This window comes from Acyrthosiphon pisum, chromosome A1 (genome assembly GCF_005508785.2).
Source record: "Acyrthosiphon pisum isolate AL4f chromosome A1, pea_aphid_22Mar2018_4r6ur, whole genome shotgun sequence".
Classification (NCBI taxonomy): domain Eukaryota; kingdom Metazoa; phylum Arthropoda; class Insecta; order Hemiptera; family Aphididae; genus Acyrthosiphon; species Acyrthosiphon pisum.
The window spans coordinates 26,198,033-26,214,914 of NC_042494.1; the positions used below are offsets into that span (position 1 = coordinate 26,198,033).

Consider the following 16,882-nt stretch of genomic DNA (forward strand, 5'->3'; position numbering starts at 1 on the left):
TAAAAAAACACACATCATTGTAAAATCAATACATTCATCGTTCCACTCAGAATCTAAAATATATCCGAAAAGCCAGGGGGTCATCTGCACCAGATTAACCCCCTCTCCGGGTGCCTATATATTTGTAGAGACTTGAATTTGCCGTCACTGCGTTTATTAGTAACTACACATGCAATAAAATTTGCACTGCTCCAGTCCCCTGAATAGTATAGTATAGTATAGTATAGTATAGTATAGTATAGTCGCTTTAGCATAGCTACTTACTATAATAGTACCTATATAACCTGTATAAATTAAAATCAAAAGAAATGTAGGTATTAACTAATAGATTATTTCTTATTAGTATCTAATACCTATAGGTTATATATTATAATTAATAAGTAGGTACCGGATACATTGGTTTTGTATTTTTTGAGGGAGCTTGAACTTAGTCGGCCAACCCCTAAGCACCTACGCCTTCTATTTGCATAACTGTGTAAGTAGGTACCTATCTGCAGACCTATACGCATATACCTACAAAGTACAAGGTGTAACAGAAAGCCCTAGCAAATTAAATAACTTTTGTTTTAATAAATATTAAACATTTTTTTTTTTGTATATAGACGCTTTGTATGCACGCTATACCAATCTAAAAGTATTAAATGATAATATAAGAATTACAACTGCTTGTCAAAAATGTGTTCAATGATTGATTTAAATATTAAATCATTGAATAATGTTGTACGTTTATTAAAAGGGGATCGCAGCAGACATATTTTTCATACGTTTTAGACCAATGAGCGATGGTAAATTACACATAGGTAGGTACTTAGGAATGTTCAATTTTAATTCGACATACATATATACTATACAGGGTGATTCATTAAGCGTAAAACACTTGTTATCTCAAAAAGTATTAATGTTTTTGAAAATATTTTTTACATAGTTTCAAGTTGTTAAAAAAACAATGTTTTTATCATATTTTATAATTATATATTATATTTATGTTTTATTTTTAAATATTTTTTATCTTTATAATTTTTTAAGTTTTTTACTTTTTCGAATGAATAGCATATAGTTTTAATTTCATATTCCAAAGCAGAATATTTTTCCAAGTATTTTGATTCATAAAAATCGAATTTAGAGTGAGTAGCTTATGAGTTATCAGTATTTAAAATATAGATGGGTGGAGTGGAGTGGTATGGGGTTACCCCGAAAAATGTTTGTCCACTATTCTGCTTGTCTAAACTTTAAATACTTATAACTCGTAAACTACTCGTCCTAAATTCGATTTTTATGTATCAAAATACTTAGAAAAATATTCTGCTTTGGAAAATTAAATTTAAAATCTATGCTACCATTCAAAAAAGTAAAAACTTAAAAAATTGTAAGGATAAAAAATATTTAAAAATATGATTTTTTTAACTACTTGAAACTATGTAAAAAAATATTTTAAAATCAATAATAGGTAGGTACTGAGTGTTTTACGCTTAATGAATCATCCTGTATGAACTCTTTATAGTTTTTACTTTTTAGTAGTTTTTAGAGTTATGCAAACAAGAATATATTTTTCTAGTCATATACGGTCATTGGTTACGATCAGTAATTGTTTTGTGTACCTATTGCTGCCTTATCTGCACGGATTACGGCGAACGACTTTATATCTATAAAACCCGCTACGCTGTGACGTAGCCAAGTGGGCTATATCCCACCCACCATTAACTGTGTTAACCTTAAAATTTTATCAAGATTAATAAAAAAATAAAAAGTGTAAATAAAAGACATATTGTATTTGTATTAGTATTTTTTTTGTGATACTTAGCCCCCCCCCCCCCCGATACGGCACTGCCGCTACGTATAAATAAAATTATAACACAACATATTAGCTTTTTTGTTCACCGTAACCCGACAGCAACGGCTATATAATATTGTATGTTGAAATGTTAAATACTATTTTTATATAGGTAGGGACCTATATATGGCTATATAATACATATAAAATAATAATTTTGATTTAAAATATAGGCACAGTCACCATTTTTACACACTAATGTATTTCCATTAACAAATGAAGATTACATGAGAAGATGTGCACCAGTTGTAATTTGTAATCCAAACTCGAAGTATAGAACTTTCAATGGATCATGCAATAACTTAAAAGTACCTACGTGGGGCGCATCTAATACTCCATTTCTCAGACTCCTCAATGCTGAGTATAGTGATGGTATTGTTCTAGTATAGTAGTATTTATAAATATAATTTTTGTTTTCATATTTTTATTTTTTTATTGTGATGTTTTAAAACACTTATAAATCCATTAATATCATTACTTACAAAAGTAATCACCAGTCTATTAGATAGAAAAAAATAAAAAACGAATGACACAGTCGCAAAAAATTCTCTCTTCATTTTGAAATTTAATGCAAATGGCCTCAAAAACCACATAAACAAACTTCATTCTGTTTGATACAACAGTCGTATTGACATTGCATTAATAACCGAAACCCACTTTACTATGTAGGTAACTACTCTAATTTCCAAATCCCTGGATTTCATCTAATAAAAACAATCCACTTGGATAATACTGCCCATGGTGGAGTAGCCTTACTAATTAAAACTTCCTTAATTTTTCAACTACCTACTTCCTGAATATTGTCATGATTATATTATTCAATCTTGCTCCATCCTAATTAAATTGATCAACATTCCAATCACTATCGGAACTCTCTAATCTCTATAATGTGGACATTTTCACACATTGTTATGTTTGCAAAGCCAAACAAACCTCCAGGCTCCAGACTTTCAAAACTCTTATAGACTCATAAGCCTTTTACCCTTTTTCTCAAAAATTTTCGAAAGACTTATTTATCAACGATTATCCCTTCGTGTTATCTCAAACATTCTCCCTTCATGTCAATTTGGATTTCATGCTAAACTCTACATAATTCATCAAGTTCACCGTTTGGTTGATGCTCTATCAACCTCTCTCGAATGTAAACAATGCTGTTCCTGTGTCTTTCTAGATATTTCTCAGCCATTTGATTGTGTATTGGTATGATGATCTGCTTTTCAAACTTTGTAACTTTCTCCCCCCTTCCCTATTTAATCTAACCAAATCCTATTTGTCATCTGACTGATCAATATTTTCAAATCCACATCGGCTCCTGTATCTCACAAATGGCTATAATCAATGCAGGCGTTAGGTACGGTAAGTTAAGGTTAGGCATACAAGTTGATATTCTATCTCCTTTATTATTCAACACCTATGCCTCAGATAAACCTGTTTTCGAAAACACCTTTGTTGCTGATTACACTGACGACAAAGCTATAATTTCAATCCATGAAAATCCCCTAATAGCTTCTGGTAATCTGCAAACACATCTAAATCTTATCTCATCATGGTACACAAAATAGAGAATTAAATTGAATCACATCAAGTTAATTCATACCACCTGTACGTTAATTTTTAAAACACGAACTCTGCCCACCAGTTTCAGTGGATAACATAATAATATGTTATACCTATACCTTCTTATGATATAGTGAAATATTTAAGCCTCACCCTAGACAAAAGATTAACCAGATCCAAAAGACTAATTTTAAACTCTCGTTCTTGTATGCTCAAAACTATGTTAGTAAAAACAAATGCACAAGTTTAAAAATAAACTACTAATCTACAAAACGTTCTTAAAACCAATAAGGGGTTTGGAAGTGGTGATTTTCTGTCTTTGTCTAACACACGTGGAATATAGGAATTTAGAAGTGTTTACATTCTGACGTACCAATTGATCTAGTAAAGCTATATACGAATTCTAAAAACAGATTTTAATTTATTGTCATGTCTATTTGAGATCAACTTCCCCACATTTTTGATTTTATGGCCCTAAATCTTAAAGACAATTATACTAAAAAAGGAAACAGTATATTAAATGTTTGGAGAGGTTAAAAATTTAAAAATTAAAAATCTGGAAAATTCCATCTCATGTAGACTTAACGACAAAATAAAATCTGTTTTTAGAATTCTTACCGCTTCACTAGATCAGTTGGTACGTTTGAATGAAAACACGTCTAAATTCATATGTTCCACGTGTGTTAGACAAAGACAGAAAATCACCGTTTCTAATCCCCTTAATAAATAATAGTATTAGGTACATATATAAATACAACATTTTTTCAAAATCATTAGTTCTAAGAATTATAAGATAGGTACACTTTTCCCTATATTTGTCTATCTTGTTTAACTGAAATGATTTTTAGGTATTTATGCATTTCGACAACAATCAAATGGATCACAGTTACCAGGAGCTAGAGAAATTAATACACAACTATTTTTGAATAATCAGTGGTTCGACGATGATGAACTAAATGTACTCTTAATGCAATGGGGACAATTTATAGCTCATGACATCAGTCTTTTAAAACCAGACATTTCTGTTGGTAATGACATTACTGATAAATATTTATAAATTTAATATAAATCATACATTTTATACTGTAAATATGTTACATATTATATATATAATGTTTGCTTGATAGTTTAATTGATATTTATTCAAATCCATGAAACGGCTGTTTCATTTTTAAAACTCCAAATTGTATGTTATAATTAATAATAGGCTAGCAATTATTATTTTTATTTTATAGAAAATTGTTGCGCAGTTCAAAATGTATCTAAAATACCAACTCAATGTCAAAACGTAATTGATATACCTATAAATGATCCCATTTATTTAAATAATAACAAGACATGCATGTCATTTAACCGTGCAGTAACATCGGCTAATTTCAGTTGTCCATTGATGCCAGCTACATTTGTTAGTACCAAATAAATACTTCTATGTTTAAAATATTAATTAATATTTTATTTATTTTTTGAATTTTTAGATGGTCGAAGTCTCTCAATATATTGATGGATCTCAAATTTATGGATCTAGTGATACAATGGCAACGGGGCTGAGATCATTGATAAACGGAAAACTCCGATCAGATATTGTTAAGGGTAACCAAAATACTGTAGTAGAAGAATTTTGTCCACAAGTGAATCGAACAACGTCGCAATGTGATTCATCAACAAATTCTAGAGTTTGCTTTCAAGCTGGTTAGTTGATAATAACATTGAGTATATATTGCATATACTCAATGATAATATATATAAAACACTGTAAAGGGGATTCAATTCCGTGATATTCTTTTATTGTCTAACACACACGTGGCAATGTGACATAGGATTTTAGACTGGTTGTTTGCCAAACATACCAATTGATCTAAAGAAGCGATAAGAATTCTAAAAACAGATTTTAATTTGTTGTCAAATCTAATTGAAATCGACTTTCCCACATTTAAGATTTTTTTTATTTTAACTTCTCCAAAAAATTAAATACGACAATTATTTTTAAATACTCTTTTTTTAATATAACAATTTTAGGAATTTGGGGGATAATATCACACACGTGGAAAAGTCGATTTCAAGTAGACTTGACGACAAATTTAAATCTGTTTTAAGAATTCTTATCGCTTCAATTGGAAAAACACTATGTCACGCGTGTGTTAGACAAAAACAGAAAATCATGGTATCGAATCCCCTTAACTCTTTTGGGTATAAATCAAACATATTTATTATTAAATAAACATAATATAACCCCAAGTCTTAATATGACTCTAAACTAGTATAAAATCAAATTTAAGTATAGTAGAATTTAATATTAAGTTAAACTTGAAACTATTTATTCTCTGATGCGAGATTTCTCAGTGGCTACTAGCAAGCATCACACAAATAATTGGAACATAATATTTATATAATTTTTATTGAATGAAACTAGCATGGTATTTGGTATCACAGGTATCTGTAATGTTAAAGCTAAAAATAATCTGAAATTCAGAGTATATTTATCGTCTAGATTCAAAATACAGATACAGATTCAAGATAAAAGAAGAAAGCTATATTGGATAATTTCTTGCCACTTTGACTTCTGAGTTAACTAGCAAAAAATCTGCAGTGGTGACCTGACTACATTTGGTCGGATAAAAAATAAATGGACCCAGAGCTTTAAGCATTCGTGGGAGTAGATATAGCTTAGCCCTACTAAATTATACTAACCCCTACCCTTAAAAAACTCCCCCAACTGAGTGGTCAACGACAGTGAACGATCTGTGCCGCTCGTAACGGTAAAATGGTGCAGGGAACGCGCGAAAAAAGATGATTTTTGGTCACCACCCGATCCCTTTCTCTCGTGGGACAGAGTATTATAATACCTACTGCACAATAGCAAACGAAATCCAATGATTTTCTCACGAATTCGAGATGTGGCTAAATCACCATGTCAATCCATTTACCATCCAATTATAAGACAACTCTAAAATAAGTCTAATGGACAACATATATCTCAAACGTCTAAATAATATGAATAAAAAAATGATTCATATTGATTTATTGTATTGTTTTAAACAGGGGATATTCGCATAAATCAAAATTTGGGAAACGCACTTCTTCATAATTTATTCTTGAGATTTCATAACCATTTAGCATCCAAGCTGTCTTACATGAACCAATTTTGGACCGATGAAATGCTTTATCAAGAAACTAGAAAGATTATTGGAGCAGTGATTCAACACATTACTTACGATCATTATTTACCAATTATTTTAGGTACCTATAATAATGTATTTTTTTTTCGTGAATAAAACTATTTTGTTATAGGATCATTTAATATTTTTAGGAGATACATACACAGAGTATTATGGTTTATTTACTCCTCAGACGATATACAATGATAGAATAAATCCATCTACATCGTTAGAATTTGCAGCTAGTTCATTTCGAATACTTCATAATCAAATTCCAGCGAAATTAAAGTACGGTATTTAGTATAATTCATATATATTATACTTATAGATTTACTATAAGTATTTAAATAAAAAGTTATCCATACAGTATAGTTACTAGGTATGTAGATTAGCATAAATACTGAAAATAGTATTTTAAAATAATAAAATATATATAGGTATAGGTATTACGATATTCATGCCATATAGGTACAATATTGGGCATAAATTCATATTGTATAAACTATAAACTATAGATAGAAAATATAAAACAATTTCAATTACTAATATTTTTAGTATCTACATTAGTTAGCACTTGCATTTCTTTAATTATATTATAGTAACTTAGTATTAAGTTTTTCATAATTTCAAAAGTTAAAAAGTAATGAAATTAACTAAGTTAATTATATCTCTTATTAACCTAATAGACAATAGTTAATACCAATTTAAGTTATTATAATATGTTAATTTAGAGACATTTTAAATTTCAAATAGAACGTAACAGTAGTATATTTACGATTTAGTGTAGGTAGCAACAGTGTAGTTATAAACTATAATGAATCATTTTTCAAAACATTAAAATATACAAATAATAATTCATTGTAATTACAATTATTTTAAACACACAAGTAAAATCATCCGTATATACCATCAGTAATAGATATTAATAATACTTTCGAAACAAAATTATTCTAAATTTCTAAACCTACTTAATATCTTATATCACAATTTTTAATTTTACAACGTTATACTTTATCGTGATACCAAATATTCTTTAAAGAAAAAAAAATTATAAATATTTTTTATAAAGCAGTAAAAATATTCAAACTTTGACTTTGATAGTGGTTTCTGGAATCAAATTAAATTTAGAATTTTTTAGAGGGGGGGGGGGGTCAAAGTTAAATGGGATTTTCAACAATACTTATTTAATATTACCACAAAATATTTATAATATAACTTTCTACACATGATATTAAATGTTTTGGTTCTTTTTGTAACTATACCTACATTTGAAATTGTCTTGAATTGATCAGATATTTTTCTGTTTAGGTATAATAACATTTTTGTTTGATGAGTAAACACACCCGAATTTAATACTAATTGAATACTATATTAATTATTAAGTATATTTCAATTATTTAGAGAAGTGTTTACTGTTTAGGCATTTCATATACATGTAAATTTTTTCTGTGTCAATGTGTGTGAAGTAAATGAACATTAGTGAGTGTAATGCGTTATCGCATTTTTCGTGACGAAATTTGAATCCCGGATTTTCGATAATATTCAAAATAAAGTATAAGCCATGCCGGACGAGAATTCGTTGGAAGAGGGTATATTATTATTGTTTTTCTATAGAAGTATATAACTATTAACTACTACAAAATATATTCATTCATAATAAAGTCTCATCATACCCGCATTATATAAAAAAAAATTATAAATGAAAAATGAATTTAAATAAAATAAAAATAATAACTATAAGTAATTAAAGTTTCTACACACTGTAGCGGTAGCCGTGGCGGTGGCGGTGGCGGTTACGGCAAAATGACAAAAGAATTTTACTGCCACCACTGCAGTGCGATCTTAATAATTATATTAATTTGTTGTATTTTTTTTTTACAAACTTTACAAATCATTTCAAACAACCACAATAAAAAAAAATAAAAAAATAGATTTAATAGGTATTTTAATAATTACTAGTTAATTTCTTCAACAAGTAGCTAAGGCAACATGTTTTCTAAATAAAATGTTTTTAGTTTCATTTTCATTTTGTTTTCCCAAAAACTGTCGTCACGTTTTATTTTTCAAACATCAAACCTATATAAATATACATAATTAATAATTTACATATTGTATACCATAATGAGTACAATATATCCACAAATCTTTAAGCGTCCAAATATAAAAATAGCAGTACCTATAATTTTCTCGAAATATGAAATTGTCCTTGTACTTGGTACAATACTACAGTAGTAGTGATTACAATTGAGATGCAGCTGTCCGCCTTTTATTTCACAACATTTATTTTTTTTCGTAGGGATTCCATCCTCTGGACTCATACTTTTCACTGATGCTGGACATTTTATTTAAACTGAAGCATTATTGTCTACAATACCTACCACCAGCTAGGAGATGCTGCCAAAAATGATAGACCATGATCTACATGATCTATCAGGCCTGCATTTTTATATTTTTCCCTATACCTTTTTTTAAATGCTCGTTGGCCATGTCTCATTGCCGGTAAAAGTTCCAAACAATAATTTCTTGGCTACTGGTTGATAGATTTTATTTTTGAAAACCGATTTGAATTTGTCATCTAGTCTTATAGGTTTCGATTGAAGCAATTTCAGATATTCAAATTAACTATTAAAAAACGTATAGTAAAAAGAACCATACATTTTCTTTATTTTAAGATTTAAGTAGTTAAGTACGTGTTAAATTTTTCCAACTGAAAATCGCATCGATCGAACCCTAGAAGACTAGAATACAAATTCAAATCTGTTTTCTAAATTAAAATTCATCAAACAAAAGTTTTATATTTTAGTCAGGGGCATTCTGGTTGTTTTACATATTTTTCTCGACCTTCAGCCCCTATAAGATTTACACTCTGTTCAACAGTGTAAAATGTTCAGCAATATATTATTAGATGATATCATATAAATAATTTGTGGTGTAAAGTTTCTTATACTTATATAAATTGTATTAATATATTTAAAATACATTAACATATTTTCTTAGCTTCATAGATACAATGTATAAAGTTGCATTTCAAGTTAATCTAACAGATTGGATGGATAGACCTGATTTGTTACCTATGGGAAAAAATGTTGATTGGTTAATAAGAGGACTTGTTGAAACTACAGGTCGTGAATATCAAGCATCATATAATCAATTGGTTAGATTACATATTATAATTTTTCTTATTTACCTAATAAAATATAAAAATGTATTTTACAAAAATATTAATTGTTAGTATAATAGATACCTACATAAATAAAATATTTTGACTATCTCTAGATTTCGAATTTTCTTTTTCGCTCTAATTTGCCCGACATTACTGGACAAGATTTATTATCTATTGATATACAGCGAGGCCGAGATGTCGGTTTACCAGTATATAATCAAGTCAGATCAATTTGTGGAATATCACGGGCCAATTCATTTGATGATTTATTGGATTTAATACCTTTTAAAGTTAATTTTACGATTCACGCGATTGAAAATTAAATGTAAAATACGATAATTTATTTTATTAGGCAATACAAATATTAAAAACACTTTATGCAACGGTACACGACGTAGACTTACATGTCGGAGCATTACTTGAGGTGCCAGAAGAAGGATCCATGGTTGGACCTACTACTAGATGCATATTATCTGATAGCTTTTTTAGGTATAAGTATGGAGATCGCTTTTTTTACGATGTACAAGGACAACCTGGTAGTTTTTCACAAGGTATTTTATTTGTATTAAATATAATACATTTTCATTTTAACTAACGTTTTTGATTTTTCAGAACAACTAAAAACGATAAAGCAAATTAACTTAGGACATGTCATATGCGCTACAACTAATTTATTTACTCTACCTTTAGATGTTTTTAAAAGTTTACACGAGTATGTATAATTTTAAATAATAATAATATTAAACAATTTAATAATTACATAACTGTTTGTAATAAATCAGTAATCTGCACAAAGTTTATATATTATTTGTGACTTGGTGTAGCGCGGTCAGTAGGTACACTACTATACACTCAACTGCGGAAATGCCCTGAGTGTACGTATTGGCCAATGTTCCTAGCTCCCGGATGGGTGACCACCTGGGATTTTTAGCTACAAATCCTTGACGCATATACAAACGTGTTTCATCCGACCGTTCCTCTCCCCTATAACCAAAAAAAAAAAAAGTTAATGGCGAAATTTGCTGGACTTAAGCTCAGTAAAAAAAAGCTTATATTATTTCTGTTACCTATACCTACTGACTTATGCATTTTTCATATTGATTTATTTGTTTATTATTTATTATAAAATATACCGAATGAGCACTTTTTATAATTAGTTATTATATTATTATTAAAAGCTATTGTATACAATACTATAGTAATAAATAATTGAATGAAGTTGGTTTATTATTAGAGTTTATTATAAATATAATTTTGGTATTTAAATCAATACTATATTAAGTACGTTGTACGTAATAATATTTGATTGACTAATTTATTACTTAATAACTACCTATTATATTATGTTTATCACAGTTTTTCTTCGATTAAATGGAATTGTGATGAACACTTCAAAATAGATCTAGAAGCATGGAGAGAATTCAAGTGATGATGAACCTATGACACCATAAATATGATGAGCTTATAACTTGCAATATCTTACGAGCTACGACTAACACAACAATATACTAAAAAACTTACACCTGCCATTGGAATTTAACAAAACATCCAATATACATATTTTAATAAAACATTTTAAAATAAAGCTATATATTCACTAGTTTTATATAACTATAATTAATGTAAATATTTGTAAGCTAGTGTTATTTATTGTCATAGTTATCCATAGTCATCCAGATGACAAGGCTTATTTACCTAATAAAAAAAAAATTAATTATAATTACCTAGATAGCTATGATAAATCTGAATTATGCTTTATTTTTATATTTGTGTAATAGGTATTGAAATTGCCTATGACTTACAGTTTAGCTTAATTATACGATATACCTACAGTTACAGTAAGCTTTTGTTAATATAAAAGCTATATATGACCATATACAGGGAGATTCACAAAGCATATGTTTACCACCATTATTATTAAATATTTTATGAAATAAAATACGGTTAACTGGAATAAACTTTAACTTATGAATAAGGTTCGGATTTAAAGGTTAACATAGATTATAGATAATCTAACCTACTCTATAGAAATCCACTTATTTTACTAGTTACCTATAGGTATACCTCCCTTTACTTTTAAAACAAACGGAGCAACGTACATTGCAGAAGAATAAAATTGCATTAAAATTAACTTCATTTGAAGTATAAAATAATTATTAAAGTAGGTTATAGTGGTTGCTGTTTTCTAGTATCAATAATATAACAAAACAAAAACACATCGTCGAACTACGAGTAAAAAACGACTAAGTAAAAAAAACAAATCTTTAAGCACTATAAAGATGTGATACTATCATAAATAAATACTAAATAACTATTGAATTAATGTAGGTACACTTATTTTGTTTCAATAATTTATTTACTAATTGGTTAGAAATTATTTTGCGTAGAAATGTACATTATAATATTTTAAATTATTCTAATGCTTTTTGTTTATTTTGTTCACGTTATTTCGTGCGCTATGTCATAATATAACGTAAATAATTTCTCACCGATTGAATAAATTATTGAAACAAAATAAATGAGCTTTAATTCAATTTACTTTTTTACGCATTTATTTATGATATAATATCTTTATAGTGCTTAAAGATCTGTTTTTTGTTTTTATTTGGCCGTTTTTTACTTAGCCGTTTTTTACACGGAGTTCGATGAAATGTTTTTGTTGTGATACCACCAATTTTTTAGAAAATTGTCGAGACAACAGCTTTTGGGGAATTTATTTTATCACTAAGTTCCTGTTTTTTATTCAATAAGTACTTTTCTTTATTTTTTATTCTTTGTTTGTACATTTTAGTTGGCATATTTATGATTAAACAATACCAATATATTATTATACGCGAGGTGCGAACATAGTCTTATTATTTAGTATTTACACAGTATTAACACACTAATACACTTAATACTATACCAGTGGCGTGGTGAAGATAAATACAAAACATAGATGGGTGGTGGGGTGAACTAATGTGAGGCTATGATAATAATATGAGATTGACTTATCATAATAGAGAATTAAATGAATTTTTTTTAACACAAATAAAAACACAATTTTTTATTTTTAACACAATGTTCAGTGTTCTAAATTCTACTGTAAGAATTCAGGAAACAAATCTACTTTACCGGACACCCTTTTTTTCTTCAAAATAATACGTGGTTTTTTATACTGAATTCGTAGGCATGCACACGGGTAGGGCTGATTGGGCTTTAGCCAGAGATTTTTTTATACGTGGGTGGGTTGGTACTTTAAGAAGACATAACTAGGTATCAAAGGTGGGCAATAACTAGTTAGTTTATTTTCTAATCAACTTATGAACTTAACCATGGGTGCCCATTGGAGGGGGGTGGGGGCAAGACAGGGCACTTGCCCTATGAAAAAAGTTCAATAAAATTGTTTTTTATAATTTATAATTTAGAAACTATATAGAAAGATACATTCACTCTTTATGTGATTTACATACTAATTTAAAAAAAAAATTAATTAACTTTTTTTAAACTGAGTCAAGTTAATATTTTTTTCTAAATTAACTTTTAACTTACCGAGTTTAATTTATAATTTGTTAACTGTTAACTTTTTACTCACCGATCTTGTGCCTCTTAACTTAACTGAACTTGAGTTAATTATTTTCATTAACTTGCCCACCTTTGCTAGGTATAGTCCTTTTAACTTTTAATCGTTTGTGTTTACCCGAGGGACTATACAGGGCGATTTATTTAAAATTTTTATTATTTCAAAAAGTGTAATTTTTTTTTACATAGGTTCGAGTCGTTTACAAAACAACTTTTTTTTTGACAACAAAGTTTTAATTTCATATTCAATAGTAGATTATTTTTCTAAGTATTTCGATACATAAAAATTGAATTTAGTGTGAGTAGTCGATGCGTTATAAGTGTTTAAAGTTTTGATGAGCGGAGTTGAGTGGCACGGGGTCATCCCACAAAATGTATGTCCAGTGTCCACTACTCCGATCATCTAAATTTTAATATTTATATATCATAAACTAATAGCCCTAAAGTCAATTTACCATGAATAATTTATAATAATAAATAAATACCTATTAATGTTGATTGACAATTTTTATATATTATATATTATATTTTAAACGTTTTTGAATAAATTGTTTTATTAGATTATATTTGGTTAAAAATTAAATCATTAATCAATATTAATGAATTTTGAATGTGTGAAATAATGAAAACTGATTGTTTACATTTTCCAGTAACCAACAAAAGGGTCACTTAAAAGTTTGTAGTGAAAATGTCTATAATTGTTTTCTAGTGTGACCATGACTAGAGCCTAGAGGGTAGGTGATCAGATTGAATTTAGCCATACCTGACTCAGAGGTCTGCGCACGCTTATGGCTGAATTAGTTGAAAACCATTTTGTTTGAGAACATTTCCGGAAACTTACCGTTCAAAAGTCATGGCAATTATTCAAAGTTGCAGTGATTACGCGCGTATCAGCACTCGTCGTTGTACGCTCCTCGGCGCCGTCGCTCCGCTCCGCAAATCGAAGATATCCCTCGATTTGTTGCGTAAAACCACCTCAGGTGAGCCTTGGTCTCCCTCAATATTGCGAAAATGTACCATTCAAAAGTTATGGACATTCAAAGTTGCAGTGATTACGCGTGTATCGGCACTTGTTGCTACGCTGGCCAAGCTCGAAACATACTTAGTTATTTCGATAAAATAGTAGATAAAGAACCTTTTTAGTCAACTATTTAAACTATTTTATCGTAATAACTAAGTGTAGTTTCAAGTACCTATTGGCGAAATCATCAAACAGTTGTGTACAACAGACTGTAGTAGGTAACTTACCTTGCAGTGAGCAGTAAGATTTTCGGGATGGCTGTACATTTATTTTATTTGAAAGAGTGGAGTTCCATTAATAATGGACTCATTTTAATAAATAAATTTAGCATATTTTATAATATCGACAACTTTAAATTGCCATAACTTTTGAACGGTAAGTTTCCGGAAATGTTTTCAAACACTTTTGAATTCAGCATAAAAAACCAGGTATTTTGAAAAAAAATTGAAAAAAAGAGTGTCCGGTAAAGTAGATTTATACCAATTTTGAATACTATTTTAAATGAATAATACCAAAGGTTGTGTATACATTTAGGTACCATACAATATTATGAAGATGACTTATGAAAATTATATGTAAATATAAAACTTTTTTAAAAATAAAACAACATTTATTAAAATACTGTACCTATAGGTTCTGTAAATAAGTAGTGTTAAAAGAGTTAAATATTTAGATCTTATTTTTGACTGGAATCTTAGGTGGAAATTTCATATTAAAAATGTGGTTGTGAGATTAAGATCTGTTATTTGCAAACTTTTCAAACTAAATTAACTTTTACCAACAGAAACTATGTATACTAGCTGTACCTACCTATATAACGCACTCTATAAGTCAATTTTCCAATACGGACTATTATAGTATGTGGTGGATGTTCTGATAATAAAATCACTCGAAATTCAACAAAATCATACAGTAAGATTATGTCTACAAAAAAGGAGTTTTATGACTCGACGTTCATAAATTACAAACAATTTAGAGTTCTACCGGTTAGGTACCTATTTATATTTTATACAGACAGTTCTCCATTTTATTTAAAACAGGTAAAATTACTATTAAAAATGTCAATAAAAGAGAAAATAGGGCATATGACTTGCATGTTAATTACACAAGAAAAAATATAGGGAAAAAGTCCGTAGATTATTTAGGTCCAATTAATTTTAATGCTATGCCACTTGAGCTGAAAAAAAATATTGTTGATAATGTAAATAAAAATAATTATAATTTCAAGAAAAAAACTATTGTGAATTGGTTGTTACTTGAACTTTATATAATGGTATACTATTTAGGATACAAATTTTATAAATATTGTAAATTTTAAATATTATATAGATTTTATTGTATACTAACAACTCATTTGCCTCGCCACAAGTTCTGCTTAATGTGGTAAATTAAATAATTAATATATTTATTGTAACTATATTAACAAAAAAAAAAAGTGAAATATTTCATACAATCATACATATTTTTCATTTTTTTAAATTTTATGAAATTTTCAAACACTAATGGTGTAAGGCGTCGAATACTATAGATATCTAACGTATTTGAAGGCGTGTAAGTGTGTAACCCGAGTAACCGACTACCCGAACAAGTTGATACGAACAACATGAGTACGCTGTGGGCGGTGCTTAGATCACACGTCTTGTCGCCACAACACTATCATAATCAGTAATAACATTGGATAAGATTTGATATTTTGATAACAGAATAGTGAATTCAAATTTGTTTTTATCTTAATGTTTAATAATTAATAACTATAGGTATAATACATTTTATACATTTTAAATAAACTATAAAAATTGATTTTTATTTATTCAGAATTGTTTCATACAGTGTGCTGCTATAAAAATGCTTGATTTATCTTTATTGTACTTACGCTGGTCTTATTATTAATTGTAATAAAATTATAAAATTATCATTTTTAAAAATAATACAATTGTCTGATCAAACTGCTTAATGTTTCTTTGTCTGTCTACATTTAAATTTAAATCACGTTTACTATTTACCATCCTGGTCTTGTTGATTATTGCACCATTGATCGGTCATTACTATCTTTCAAAAGTAGGTAAATGTACAACTATATTAAAGTATTGAAATGTCTATATGTTTATATATATTTTAGGAAGAAAAAGATGGGTTTGAAAATTCTTATAACTCACATTCAAAACTGGAAGTTCATGGGGACTATGGTGTTTTTAGAGCTACCGACTTAAAACATAGAATAGCTGAACTAGTTAGAATAAAAAGTAATTTAAATAGTATTATATATTTATTTATAGATACCTAATATAATATTAAAATGCATACTTTTATTTTTATTTATATATATTATATAAACCCCGGAAAAATTTGATTTGATTTTTTTCATGTAAGTCTATAGGTACTAGCAATATTTGCAGGAGGTGGAACAAGTGTTTTGCTCATCTTGCCGGACACGCGCTTCCAACTGTTATGAAGTTAATTTCTAAAATGTATGAAGAGTTAGGAGTAGATAGAATTAAAATAGCATTGCAAGAATTAGTGAAGATTCCAATTTCCAGCACCAAAAAACATAAGTTTGACAACAGCGGTTGAATGTTTATGAAACTTATGCTCTC

At 28.5% G+C, this 16,882-nt stretch overlaps 2 protein-coding genes across 2 annotated transcripts in view; both read left to right on the forward strand.

Annotated features, from left to right (window-relative positions):
* Positions 1-675: 675 nt before the first annotated feature.
* On the forward strand, positions 676-11,576 carry LOC100158892 (peroxidase-like). The gene is made up of 12 exons (XM_016801662.2): positions 676-720; positions 2,005-2,203; positions 4,237-4,416; positions 4,624-4,793; positions 4,864-5,077; positions 6,428-6,625; positions 6,696-6,831; positions 9,541-9,697; positions 9,820-9,996; positions 10,059-10,257; positions 10,319-10,418; positions 11,063-11,576. Exons 1-12 carry the CDS (start codon positions 676-678, stop codon positions 11,133-11,135), a joined length of 1,848 nt encoding a protein of 615 aa, XP_016657151.1. The 3' UTR covers positions 11,136-11,576.
* A 4,423-nt stretch (positions 11,577-15,999) lies between these two features.
* Positions 16,000-16,882, forward strand: part of LOC100167784 (exostosin-3) — a 5,635-nt gene continuing 4,752 nt past the window's right edge. Inside the window, exons 1-2 of the mRNA XM_016801655.2 lie at positions 16,000-16,346; positions 16,408-16,531. Of these exons, the coding sequence (XP_016657144.1) occupies positions 16,242-16,346; positions 16,408-16,531 (229 nt within the window). The 5' untranslated portion in view covers positions 16,000-16,241. The remainder of the gene's footprint in view (positions 16,347-16,407; positions 16,532-16,882) is intronic.